The sequence below is a fragment of the Notolepis coatsorum genome (genome assembly GCF_963971535.1).
Source record: "Notolepis coatsorum genome assembly, chromosome: 6".
Lineage (NCBI taxonomy): Eukaryota > Metazoa > Chordata > Actinopteri > Aulopiformes > Paralepididae > Notolepis > Notolepis coatsorum.
Window position 1 is genome coordinate 17,631,950 of NC_140170.1, and position 14,667 is coordinate 17,646,616.

Genomic DNA, 14,667 nt, shown 5'->3' on the forward strand with positions numbered 1-14,667 from the left:
TCTGTTCTTGCAGCGTGTGTACGTAGGTAATGCTCTATGCCAGCGTTTTCCATTGGGTCGCCAATTTAAAAAAAATAATATGATTTAAAAAAAATTTAAATAAAAAAGCTGTAGGTGTGTTGATTCAGTTTGGCACCACATACTTATGTGAATCTGGGTTTTCTACTCTAGCATACCTGAAAAACAAATACAGAAACAGACTAAATGCTCAGCATGACCTCAGAATAGAAGCCCAGAATAGATCTGCTGATTGAAAACCAGCCACATACCTCTCATTAGATTTCATTGTGCCATAGATGAAATATTATACCCCTTCTAGCATGATGCCAGGTCAGTAGAATTTTAAAATAAGTCAGTACAAATTAATCAGAATGTTGCTCAATGTTGGGGTTTAAGGTTGAGGGACGGAGGGGGGGGGGGGGGGGGGGGGGTAAGAAATGGAGAGTTGAAAAAGGGGTGAGGAATAGAAAGGAGAGTAGAACATGTTTGTTCATTTAAAAGTGTTACAAAATTGTATATGTTATGAGGTGGTGAGCAACTTAACATTACACTCCCGAGTTTGTTGTGTTCTTTATCAGTAGTTTATAAATGTATGTTATGGCAATTCATGATGTATTTTTGTAAGTTTGGGTCCCGGGGAAACACCAAATCTCTCGTTTGGGTCTCGAGCTGAAAAGGTTTGGGAACCCCTGCTCTGTGTCACGATGACGCAGACTAATCAGTACCTGAACCCCTGCTCTGTGTCACGATGACGCAGACTAATCAGTACCTGAACCCCTGCTCTGTGTCACGATGACGCAGACTAATCAGTACCTGAACCCCTGCTCTGTGTCACGATGACGCAGACTAATCAGTACCTGAACCCCTGCTCTGTGTCACAATGACGCAGACTAATCAGTACCTGAACCCCTGCTCTGTGTCACGATGACGCAGACTAATCAGTACCTGAACCCCTGCTCTGTGCCACGATGACGCAGACTAATCAGTACCTGAACCCCTGCTCTGTGTCACGATGACGCAGACTAATCAGTACCTGAACCCCTGCTCTGTGTCACGATGACGCAGACTAATCAGTACCTGAACCCCTGCTCTGTGTCACGATGACACAGACTAATCAGTACCTGAACCCCTGCTCTGTGTCACGATGACGCAGACTAATCAGTACCTGAACCCCTGCTCTGTGTCACGATGACGCAGACTAATCAGTACCTGAAGCCCTGCTCTGTGTCACGATGACGCAGACTAATCAGTACCTGCAGCACCTGCTCCTTGGGCCCCCTCCCCCTCTCCGTGGACTTCCTGTTTGATCGGAGTGGTCTCCTTGGGCCCCTCCCCCTCTACTTCCTGTTTGATGTGGCGACCGCAGACCTGGGCGATGAGGCGGGAATATTCACCGCTGTGCTGCCTCCCTGTGGAGAGGAGGGGGAAGACATCCTGTTAGAGGGGAAGACATCCTGTTCGAGAGGAGAAGACATCTTGTTAGAGGGGAAGACATCCTGTTAGAGAGGAGAAGACATCTTGTTAGAGGGGAAGACATCCTGTTAGAGAGGAGAAGACATCTTGTTAGAGGGGAAGACATCCTGTTAGAGAGGAGAAGACATCCTGTTAGAGGAGAAGACATCTTGTTAGAGGAGAAGACATCCTGTTAGAGAGGAGAAGACATCCTGTTAGAGGAGAAGACATATTGTTAGAGGAGAAGACATCCTGTTAGAGGTAGAGCTGTTTCCCCGAAGCCTGTTTTTGGGCTTCGGACTTCGTCAGGGTTTTTCGAACGGACGTTCGACCCTATAATTTTTTTTTTTTTTGTAGTTTGTAGTGTTTGTTCATTTGAAGGTAGTATCGTTTACTTTATATATATATTACATGCAAATTGTGCATATTGGTAATGGTAATTGTGTGGCATAAATAAACCCACTGAAGTATTATTGCAACGGACGTTGTGGACGTTCTATATTCTGATCAGACGAGCAGCCTGAACGAGCCACAGACGCGTCGATACAGTTCCAGCCGGCTTCAGCCTCGTCAAGGCGTGTAGGTTTATTGTTAGTGATGCACGATGTATCGGCCGCCGATATAATAACGGCCGATATGGCAGTTTTTTTACACATCGGTATCGGTCCGATATCAAGATAGGGCCAATGTTTATATAAAAAAAAATATATATATATCATTTTTCTGGCCTTAAATAGTTTCAAAATATCAGTCATTTCTGAAAATAAGTTACAAAAGTTAAAAAATAAAAAGCGATTTGGAAAATAGCTCTTTATTTGATTATCATAAAAAAGTGTTTTCTAACCAAAGATATCGACATCGGTAAATATCGGTATCAGCCAGAACAGCAATATTAATATCGGTTATCGGTATCGGCCACAATTTTCACATCAGTGCATCACTATTTATTGTTGTTGCTTAATCAAGTTAATTCAAGCCATTATTACAGTCGCCTGAAGGAGGGGTCTGTGCGATGAGCTGTACAGTACGCACCACTACCACCCTCTGTATGCCCACTGATATGTACAGTACGCACCACTACCACCCTCTGTATGCCCACTGATATGTACAGTACGCACCACTACCACCCTCTGTATGCCCACTGATATGTACAGTACGCACCACTACCACCCTCTGTATGCCCACTGATATGTACAGTACGCACCACTACCACCCTCTGTATGCCCACTGATATGTACAGTACGCACCACTACCACCCTCTGTATGCCCACTGATATGTACAGTACGCACCACTACCACCCTCTGTATGCCCACTGATATGGCCACCGCTCCCCCTGAAGGAGGGCTCTGTGCGATGCGATGTACAGTACGCACCACTACCACCCTCTGTATGCCCACTGATATGTACAGTACGCACCACTACCACCCTCTGTATGCCCCTGAAGGAGGGCTCTGTGCGATGCGATGTACAGTACGCACCACTACCACCCTCTGTATGCCCACTGATATGGCCACCGCTCCCCTTGTTATAGTATATCAGAGGATCTCGTTTAGAAGAATGTCAAGAATGTCCCGAGGCGAGCGAGGAGGAGTCATCAGAGGGGATCCACGACGTCACCGGTGGAGGAGACGACTCGGCCCGCTCGTTACGCGCGCCGTACGCGGGGTGCGTGGAGGTCGGTACACAGAAGGATCACATGATGCAGGTATATTACTATATACATTCAGCTACGGATGTGATAAGCGTCTGTAGGGCTTCAACCATTCTTCAACCATTATCTGAAATGATAAAAAAACAAAAAATATAAATCTAACCGTGACTAACCTTACTGTCATGCACTTGTCCTAATAAACTAACCTACACTGTAACACGCAACACTTTGATAAACATTGTTACTCAGCTGATAGAGTTGTACCCTTCTTGCTGTCTTGTCGTACAGAACTTGTAAGTCGCTTTGGATAAAAGCGTCAGCTAAATGACTAAATGTAAGTGTGTGTGTGTGTGTGTGTATGTGTGTGTGTGTGTGTGTGTGTGTGTGTGTGTGTGTGTGTGTGTAGGTGTGTGTGTAGGTGTGTGTGTAGGTGTGTAGAATTCCACACATAAGAAAGAAAGATACTGGGATGAATAAACAAAATAGGAAATAAAATTTAGAAATGCATGCAATACATAAATAAATATGAATCTCCATATATGAAATATAACATTTAGATAAGGTGCTACTGAGATGTTTTGGTGAGTTCTTTGTTTTTTTGTGGAAGTTGCCCTTCTTAAAAATGCATGAACATTCACTGATAATTGGTCTGTAGTGGAGTCTACAAGGTCTACATTGCCGGACCATGTAGAATCCGGACCTTGTAGACTAACATAATTCTGTGCATAGTTTAGTCTACACAGGCCATATTTCAAATAATCAAAATCTTACTTCATTCATCTTAAACATTCTTGATTTGGGGGATTGGTAGTTCCCATGAAATCTGAAGTTGTTCAAACGACAACAGCGATCCACCTTGAATTAAATCACACAGCCGAGTGAAACCTTGTTGGATGCGTCAGTCACGAAAGGGGCTACTTAATTAATTAATCCAACCCACTTTATTTATAGAGCACATTTAAAAACAACAACGTTTACGAAAGTGCTGTACAAGTCCCACAACATAAGAAAAAAAAATATATATATATATAAAAAAAAAAAAAAAAAAAAAATCGAAGCTTCGAATTAAAATCGAAGCTCGGCCCCGAAGCTTCGATTGCCAAAAAAAGCTTCGAAGGGCAGCCCTAAGCGTCTGTGACTCTCGCGTGGTGGTCGTTTATTAGCGGTGATCAACCCCCCCCCCCCCCCCCCCCCGTCTTAAGACTCCCACACGCTCGCAGGAACGGTGAGGAGAATCGGACCACATGTTTCCGCTTAAGAAGAAACGTCTCCAAAACACATTAGTGGAAAACCGTGAAATGAAAGCTGGAGGGTTTGTTTGTGCAGAGCCCGCGGTCCGGGCTATTAACCCTTTCACTACCACGCTACAGAGGGTTAACCTTTCACTACAGAAGGTTAACCTTTCACTACCACACTACAGAAGGTTAACCTTTTACTACCACACTACAGAAGGTTAACCCGTCTGTGGTGTGGTAGTGAAAGGGTTAACCTGATGTTGTGTGGCAGTGAAAGGGTTACAAAAAACACCTACGGGAGACTGCAATTCGAAACTGGCCCCTACAAATGTCCTAACCCAGTTGTACAGTAAATGACCAAGTATGGCTTTGTCAGTATTCCAATGTACAGTGTCCCCCCCCCTACCCACCCCCCCCCCACCTCCAATGTACAGCACCCACCCACCCACCCAACCTCCTCCAATGTACAGTTTCTACGTCAAATGTATATACCCTCTTGTTCTGGATACTTTTGTATCACAAACAGTACTGTATTTGCAAATCTGATATGTCATAGATGTATAGAGGTAGCAGTACTGTCTATCTGTATGTCATGTATGTCCTGATGAATTGAAAATGGGGGACCCTGATGTAAACAAGACAAAAGTCTTTCTCTGGTCTGCATCACCTTAACAATTGTATGTATTGAGCTGTACTGTACCCATTCTGCAATCTGTTAATACACTTTTCAATCAACCAATCAAAACTGTATGTAGTGTGGCCGTGAAAGGTTAACCGTCTGTAGTGTGGTAGTGAAAGGGTTAACCTGATGTTGTGTGACAGTGAAAGGGTCAACTGTATGTAGTGTGGCCATGACAGTGTTAACATGATATAGTGTGGTAGTGAAAGGGTTAACATGATGTTGTGTGGTAGTGAAAGGGTTAACCTGCATGTGTGTGGTAGTGAAAGGGTTAACATGCATGTGTGTGGTAGTGAAAGGGTTAACCTGCATGGGTGTGGTAGTGAAAGGGTTGATATGCTGTAGTGTGGCAGTGGACGGGTTAACCTGCAGTCGTGTGGTAGTGAAAGGGTTAACATGCATGTGTGTGGTAGTGAAAGGGTTGACATGCTGTAGTGTGGCAGTGGAAGGGTTAACCTGCAGTCGTGTGACAGTGAAAGGGTCAACCTTCTGTGTTGTCACAGTGAAAGGGTTAACATGCTGTAGTGCTGTAGTGAAAGGGTTAACCTTATGCAGTGTGACAGTGAAAGGGTTAACCTTCTGTATTGTCGCAGTGAAAGGGTTAACCATTTGGGTGTGTGGCAGTGAAAGGGTTACGTTCAACGAGAAGAGACCAAAAGCGCGGAGCGACACGAAACTACGTTCTGTTTATCACAGGGAAATAAAAAACAAGCTACTCCCATCACTTTTTGGAAACGGGATCAATTGAGCCACCGACTCAATACCACGGGGGGGGGGGGGGCGCAGTGACGTTTCCCTTCTACGTCCCGAGACCCAGAACTGATCTCACCAGGATGGCGATGGCGTGGCAGCATCATCATTCTTTTGGTGAATTCCTTTCAAAATAAATAAATAAATAAAAGGTTCTAGTACCGTACATGGCCCGTCGATACACAGTGTTGGCTGAGAGCGGACTCCTCTGCTCCGCGCTGCGCTCATAACGACAGGCCAGAACTTAATTGTCTTTCAGTGGGGGGGGGGGGGGACTCAGGCTTAAAGCTACAGCGGAGTTATTACATGGAACCAGGCGGCCCGAGGCGGTCGAGGTCTAGTGTCAGGGAGCCACACAGAACCAGATCCCCATCCAGCTGAGGGCACCACAGAGCCTGAACATCAGTTTCAAAAGGCCTTTGATTGCTAGCTTTTTATTTAAATTTTTTTGTGATTTCTTTTTTTTTTCTTGTCATGTTGTCTTTCATTTTCAGTTTATACTAGGTTTTTAACTATGTTCTATTTTTATTTTATTTGTATTCTCCATTTTATTTTTATTATTATTAATAATTATTTTATTTTTTAACTATGTTTTAACCCTGTAGCACGTTGGGATCTTATAGTGAATGAAAAGTGCAATACAAATACAATTTATTATTATTAGTGTTAGGGAATCACACATAATCCAGATCTCGTGTTATAGAATCACACAGAACCAGCTTATAGAATAGAATAGAAGTACATTATTGATCCCGACATTTAGGTCGTCAAACATCACAAGCTCTACAGTACACTCTACAGTACACTCTACAGTACACTCTACAGTACACTCTACAGTACACTCTACAGTACACTCTACAGTATACTCTACAGTACACTCTACAGTACTCTCTACAGTACTCTCTACAGTACACTCTACAGTACACTCTACAGTATACTCTACAGTACACTCTACAGTACTCTCTACAGTACTCTCTACAGTACACTCTACAGTACACTCTACAGTACACTCTACAGTATACTCTACAGTACACTCTACAGTACTCTCTACAGTACTCTCTACAGTACACTCTACAGTACACTCTACAGTATACTCTACAGTACACTCTACAGTACTCTATACAGTACTCTCTACAGTACACTCTACAGTACACTATACAGTACACTCTACAGTACACTCTACAGTACTCTCTACAGTACACTCTACAGTACACTCTACAGTACACTCTACAGTACACTCTACAGTACACTCTACAGTACACTCTACAACACTCTACAGTACACTCTACAGTACACTCTACAGTACACTCTACAGTACTCTCTACAGTACACTCTACAGTACACTCTACAGTACACTCTACAGTACACTCTACAACACTCTACAGTACACTATACAGTACACTCTACAGTACACTCTACAGTACTCTCTACAGTACACTCTACAGTACTCTCTACAGTACACTCTACAGTACTCTCTACAGTACACTCTACAGCGAGTCCACGCCCGCGGCGCCACATCACCCGCTGTACACATGGAAACTAGAAGACAGTGATGCTCACGTTGAGGAATTCATGAATGTATAACACTTGTCTGCAGAAACACTCAACACATTTCTCTCCCACACACCCGTCCTTCACCTCACAGAAGACGAAAAAAGGCAGCAGGCGTCTTCTTAGGAATGAATATGTATCACACAGGCCAACGCGTTCCTTCTCAAGACGACGAGACATGATGGCACTATTCAAATTCATATTTCTGGACATTGAAATGACATATTTCAACCGTGCGGGGGGGGTCCCATGCATTTGGACTCGAGGTTTTATTCATTCGGTCGTGTGAACCTTGGACTAATTTTAAAGGATCTGAGTGTACAATAAACTAGAGCACAATGACCCAACATGCTGTATCTTTTCAACCAATTCCCTCTGTTGCCTTTTCACTTTTTCTCCCATATCCCCCAATTTTCTTGTTATGCCAATTCCCTCCTAGTCGATGTGCTGGGGGAGGGTGAAGACTACCCTACTGTCGGTCTGGGGAGGGTGTAGACTACCCTACTGTCGGTCTGGGGAGGGTGAAGACTACCCTACTGTCGGTCTGGGGAGGGTGTAGACTACCCTACTGTTGGTCTGGGGAGGGTGAAGACTACCCTACTGTTGGTCTGGGGAGGGTGAAGACTACCCTACTGTCGGTCTGGGGAGGGTGTAGACTACCCTACTGTCGGTCTGGGGAGGGTGTAGACTACCCTACTGTTGGTCTGGGGAGGGTGTAGACTACCCTACTGTTGGTCTGGGGAGGGTGTAGACTACCCTACTGTCGGTCTGGGGAGGGTGTAGACTACCCTACTGTTGGTCTGGGGGAGGGTGAAGACTACCCTACTGTCGGTCTGGGGAGGGTGTAGACTACCCGACTGTTGGTCTGGGGAGGGTGAAGACTACCCTACTGTCGGTCTGGGGAGGGTGAAGACTACCCTACTGTTGGTCTGGGGAGGGTGAAGACTACCCTACTGTTGGTCTGGGGAGGGTGTAGACTACCCTACTGTTGGTCTGGGGAGGGTGTAGACTACCCTACTGTTGGTCTGGGGAGGGTGTAGACTACCCTACTGTTGGTCTGGGGGAGGGTGAAGACTACCCTACTGTTCTGGGGAGGGTGTAGACTACCCTACTGTTGGTCTGGGGAGGGTGTAGACTACCCTACTGTTGGTCTGGGGAGGGTGTAGACTACCCTACTGTCGGTCTGGGGAGGGTGTAGACTACCCTACTGTTGGTCTGGGGGAGGGTGAAGACTACCCTACTGTTGGTCTGGGGAGGGTGTAGACTACCCTACTGTTGGTCTGGGGAGGGTGTAGACTACCCTACTGTTGGTCTGGGGGAGGGTGAAGACTACCCTACTGTTCTGGGGAGGGTGTAGACTACCCTACTGTCGGTCTGGGGAGGGTGTAGACTACCCTACTGTTGGTCTGGGGAGGGTGTAGACTACCCTACTGTTGGTCTGGGGAGGGTGTAGACTACCCTACTGTTGGTCTGGGGAGGGTGTAGACTACCCTACTGTTGGTCTGGGGAGGGTGTAGACTACCCTACTGTTGGTCTGGGGGAGGGTGTAGACTACCCTACTGTTGGTCTGGGGGAGGGTGTAGACTACCCTACTGTTGGTCTGGGGGAGGGTGTAGACTACCCTACTGTTGGTCTGGGGAGGGTGTAGACTACCCTACTGTTGGTCTGGGGAGGGTGTAGACTACCCTACTGTTGGTCTGGGGAGGGTGAAGACTACCCTACTGTTGGTCTGGGGAGGGTGTAGACTACCCTACTGTTGGTCTGGGGAGGGTGTAGACTACCCTACTGTTGGTCTGGGGAGGGTGTAGACTACCCTACTGTTGGTCTGGGGGAGAGTGTAGACTACCCTACTGTTGGTCTGGGGAGGGTGTAGACTACCTTACTGTTGGTCTGGGGAGGGTGTAGACTACCCTACTGTTGGTCTGGGGAGGGTGTAGACTACCCTACTGTTGGTCTGGGGGAGGGTGAAGACTACCCTACTGTTGGTCTGGGGGAGGGTGTAGACTACCCTACTGTTGGTCTGGGGAGGGTGTAGACTACACTACTGTTGGTCTGGGGAGGGTGTAGACTACCCTACTGTTGGTCTGGGGAGGGTGTAGACTACCCTACTGTTGGTCTGGGGAGGGTGTAGACTACCCTACTGTTGGTCTGGGGATGGTGTAGACTACCCTACTGTCTGTCTAGGGAGGGTGTAGACTACCTTACTGTCAGTCTGGAGGGTGAAGACTACCCTACTGTCTGTCTAGGGAGGGTGTAGACTACCCTACTGTTGGTCTGGGGAGGGTGTAGACTACCTTACTGTTGGTCTGGGGAGGGTGTAGACTACCCTACTGTTGGTCTGGGGAGGGTGTAGACTACCCTACTGTTGGTCTGGGGAGGGTGTAGACTACCCTACTGTTGGTCTGGGGATGGTGTAGACTACCCTACTGTCTGTCTAGGGAGGGTGTAGACTACCTTACTGTCAGTCTGGAGGGTGAAGACTACCCTACTGTCTGTCTAGGGAGGGTGTAGACTACCCTACTGTTGGTCTGGGGAGGGTGTAGACTACCTTACTGTTGGTCTGGGGAGGGTGTAGACTACCCTACTGTTGGTCTGGGGGAGGGTGTAGACTACCCTACTGTTGGTCTGGGGAGGGTGTAGACTACCCTACTGTTGGTCTGGGGATGGTGTAGACTACCCTACTGTCTGTCTAGGGAGGGTGTAGACTACCTTACTGTCAGTCTGGAGGGTGAAGACTACCCTACTGTCTGTCTAGGGAGGGTGTAGACTACCCTACTGTTGGTCTGGGGAGGGTGTAGACTACCTTACTGTTGGTCTGGGGAGGGTGTAGACTACCCTACTGTTGGTCTGGGGAGGGTGTAGACTACCCTACTGTTGGTCTGGGGGAGGGTGTAGACTACCCTACTGTTGGTCTGGGGGAGGGTGTAGACTACCCTACTGTTGGTCTGGGGGAGGGTGTAGACTACCCTACTGTTGGTCTGGGGGAGGGTGAAGACTACCCTACTGTTGGTCTGGGGAGGGTGTAGACTACCCTACTGTTGGTCTGGGGAGGGTGTAGACTACATTACTGTTGGTCTGGGGGAGGGTGTAGACTACCCTACTGTTGGTCTGGGGAGGGTGTAGACTACCCTACTGTTGGTCTGGGGGAGGGTGTAGACTACCCTACTGTTGGTCTGGGGAGGGTGTAGACTACCCTACTGTTGGTCTGGGGAGGGTGTAGACTACCCTACTGTTGGTCTGGGAAGGGTGTAGACTACCCTACTGTTGGTCTGGGGAGGGTGTAGACTACCCTACTGTTGGTCTGGGGAGGGTGTAGACTACCCCAGATCCCACTTCCTGCTGAACTGGCACCCCGACTGACCAGTAGGAGTCGCTATTGCAACGACCAGTATTTACCTCACTGACCACAATGTCTCGTCTCAACTACTGCAGTGCACTGCTAGCTGTGTTACCGGCTAACGCCACCGAGCCTCTTCAGCTCATCCAGGACGCAGCGGCCCGTCTGATCTCCAACCTGCCAAAGTCGGCCCACGTCACCCCACTTCTTAAGAGAGCTGCACTGGCTCCCCATCGCTGGACCAATCCGCTTCAAGGCCCTCGACCTGGAGTACCGTGCATCGAAAGGGAGTGGCTCCCTTCTACTACCTCCGGGCAATGGTCTCTAACTACACACCCTCAAGACCCCCTACGCTCTGCATCTTCTGGCCGCCTCAGACCCACTCCTATCCAAGCTCCTGGGGGGGGGGGGGGGGGGGGTCATCAAAGAGAAGCCGCCTATTCTTGGTCCTCGCTCCACAATGGTGGAACGAACTCCCTCCACATTCAGGACTAAAAACACACACATCTTCAATGAATATCTCAAATGAAGAAAATATTGCCTGGTAATCGGAAGGTTTTCAGTTCTGGCTCCTCCCGACAGCGTGTCGATGTGTCCCTTGAGCAAGACACTTACCCCATAACTGCTCCCGATGGGCAGGTTGGCACCGTGCACGGTCGCCTCTGCGGTCGGTGTGTGGATGTCTGAGTGAATGGGTCGAATGTGAGGCATAAGTTGCAAAGCGCTTTGGATAAAAGCTCTAAATGCCATTTACCATACAGTATAAGAATGGCAACAAGGGCTTCATATGGAGCAGTTGCATGCTAGTAGTAATGCTCAACTATTTTGGAGTGTTGTGTTAAGAAATATGTGGAATCTCTACGCAGGAAGGGACAGACAGTTGAATCTCTACAGAGGTAGGCACATATGGTGGAATCTCTACAGAGGTAGGCACATATGGTGGAATCTCTACAGAGGTAGGCACATATGGTGGAATCTCTACAGAGGTAGGCACATTATGGTGGAATCTCTACAGAGGTAGGCACATATGGTGGAATCTCTACAGAGGTAGGCACATTATGGTGGAATCTCTACAGAGGTAGGCACAGACAGTGGACTGTCTATGGACAGAGACAGTGGAATCTGTATGGACAGAGACAGTGGACTGTCTATGGACAGAGACAGTGGAATCTGTATGGACAGAGACAGTGGAATCTGTATGGACAGAGACAGTGGAATCTGTATGGACAGAGACAGTGGAATCTGTATGGACAGAGACAGTGGAATCTCTATGGACAGAGACAGTGGAATCTGTATGGACAGAGACAGTGGAATCTCTATGGACAGAGACGGTGGAATCTGTATGGACAGAGACAGTGGAATCTGTATGGACAGAGACAGTGGAATCTGTAGGGACAGAGACAGTGGAATCTGTATGGACAGAGACAGTGGAATCTGTATGGACAGAGACAGTGGAATCTGTAGGGACAGAGACAGTGGAATCTCTAGGGACAGAGACGGTGGAATCTGTATGGACAGAGACAGTGGAATCTGTATGGACAGAGACAGTGGAATCTGTAGGGACAGAGACAGTGGAATCTGTATGGACAGAGACAGTGGAATCTCTATGGACAGAGACAGTGGAATCTGTAGGGACAGAGACAGTGGAATCTGTATGGACAGAGACAGTGGAATATCTAGGGACAGAGACAGTGGAATCTCTAGGGACAGAGACAGTGGAATCTGTATGGACAGAGACAGTGGAATCTCTAGGGACAGAGACAGTGGAATCTGTAGGGACAGAGACAGTGGAATCTGTATGGACAGAGACAGTGGAATCTCTAGGGACAGAGACAGTGGAATCTGTAGGGGCAGAGACAGTGGAATCTGTATGGACAGAGACAGTGGAATCTGTATGGACAGAGACAGTGGAATCTGTAGGGACAGAGACAGTGGAATCTGTATGGACAGAGACAGTGGAATCTGTAGGGACAGAGACAGTGGAATCTGTAGGGACAGAGACAGTGGAATCTGTATGGACAGAGACGGTGGAATCTGTATGGACAGAGACAGTGGAATCTGTAGGGACAGAGACAGTGGAATCTCTAGGGACAGAGACAGTGGAATCTCTAGGGACAGAGACGGTGGAATCTCTATGGACAGAGACAGTGGAATCTGTAGGGACAGAGACAGTGGAATCTGTAGGGACAGAGACAGTGGAATCTCTATGGACAGAGACAGTGGAATCTCTATGGACAGAGACAGTGGAATCTGTATGGACAGAGACAGTGGAATCTCTATGGACAGAGACAGTGGAATCTCTATGGACAGAGACAGTGGAATCTGTAGGGACAGAGACAGTGGAATCTGTATGGACAGAGACAGTGGAATCTGTATGGACAGAGACAGTGGCATCTGTAGGGACAGAGACAGTGGAATCTGTAGGGACAGAGACAGTGGAATCTCTAGGGACAGAGACAGTGGAATCTCTAGGGACAGAGACGGTGGAATCTCTATGGACAGAGACAGTGGAATCTGTATGGACAGAGACAGTGGAATCTGTAGGGACAGAGACAGTGGAATCTGTATGGACAGAGACAGTGGAATCTCTATGGACAGAGACAGTGGAATCTCTATGGACAGAGACAGTGGAATCTGTAGGGACAGAGACTGTGGAATCTGTATGGACAGAGACAGTGGAATCTGTATGGACAGAGACAGTGGAATCTGTAGGGACAGAGACGGTGGAATCTCTAGGGACAGAGACAGTGGAATCTGTATGGACAGAGACAGTGGAATCTGTATGGACAGAGACGGTGGAATCTCTAGGGACAGAGACAGTGGAATCTGTATGGACAGAGACAGTGGAATCTGTATGGACAGAGACAGTGGAATCTGTAGGGACAGAGACGGTGGAATCTGTATGGACAGAGACAGTGGAATCTGTAGGGACAGAGATGGTGGAATCTGTATGGACAGAGACGGTGGAATCTGTAGGGACAGAGACAGTGGAATCTGTAGGGACAGAGACGGTGGAATCTGTATGGACAGAGACAGTGGAATCTGTATGGACAGAGACAGTGGAATCTGTAGGGACAGAGACAGTGGAATCTGTATGGACAGAGACAGTGGAATCTGTAGGGACAGAGACAATGGAATCTCTAGGGACAGAGACAGTGGAATCTGTATGGACAGAGACAGTGGAATCTGTAGGGACAGAGACAGTGGAATCTGTATGGACAGAGACAGTGGAATCTGTAGGGACAGAGACGGTGGAATCTGTATGGACAGAGACAGTGGAATCTGTATGGACAGAGACAGTGGAATCTGTATGGACAGACAGTGGAATCTGTATGGACAGAGACAGTGGAATCTCTAGGGACAGAGACAGTGGAATCTGTAGGGACAGAGACAGTGGAATCTCTAGGGACAGAGACGGTGGAATCTCTAGGGACAGAGACAGTGGAATATCTAGGGACAGAGATGGTGGAATCCGTGAACAACATTTACAGTCTGCACTAGATAGACAGGGGAAAATAATATTTTGTTAGTTTAGCGGCAGGAGCCAAAAACAGACAGTGGAGTGGAATCCATTAACAACACACAACGAAGAGATAGATGGGGGGAGAATACTTAGCTGCAGGTGCCAGTGATTCTGAGCGGGCAGATGACAAATTGAAAGCAAATTATTCCTTTAAAGAAAAAGGCAGATAAAGAGATGGCGAGAGATGACTGGATTTTTCCAAAACAAGTGTTGAAGGATAGTACATCATCGGAGGAGAGAGCCAAGCTGATGAAGTTAAAACATCTCCAATACTCCTCACAGGCCTACACGTGCTCTATCCTATACATGGCCCCGTCGTACACATTCTCGGTCCTACATGATGTATGCTCCGTCAGACCTGTTTTGAAAACAGTCTAATCCCATCTATATGGTACGAGTCGATGATCAAACCTATCCCCAAATCCTCCGGAAAGGTTCACCCACGAGACCCTCTAGAGCAGGGGTCAGCAACCTTTTTGACATGGAGT

The 14,667-nt window shown here is 47.5% G+C and overlaps 1 protein-coding gene across 4 annotated transcripts in view; it reads right to left on the reverse strand.

Moving 5' to 3' along the window:
* The window catches only part of rad18 (RAD18 E3 ubiquitin protein ligase), a 385,931-nt gene that overhangs the window by 120,591 nt on the left and 250,673 nt on the right, over positions 1-14,667 (reverse strand). For 3 of the 4 annotated variants that reach the window (XM_084316157.1, XM_084316158.1, XM_084316160.1), the window contains one exon: positions 1,254-1,409. The exons of the other annotated variant lie outside the window; for it this stretch is intronic. In XM_084316157.1, the coding sequence (XP_084172283.1) occupies positions 1,254-1,409 (156 nt within the window). The remainder of the gene's footprint in view (positions 1-1,253; positions 1,410-14,667) is intronic. 4 annotated transcript variants of the gene reach the window in all.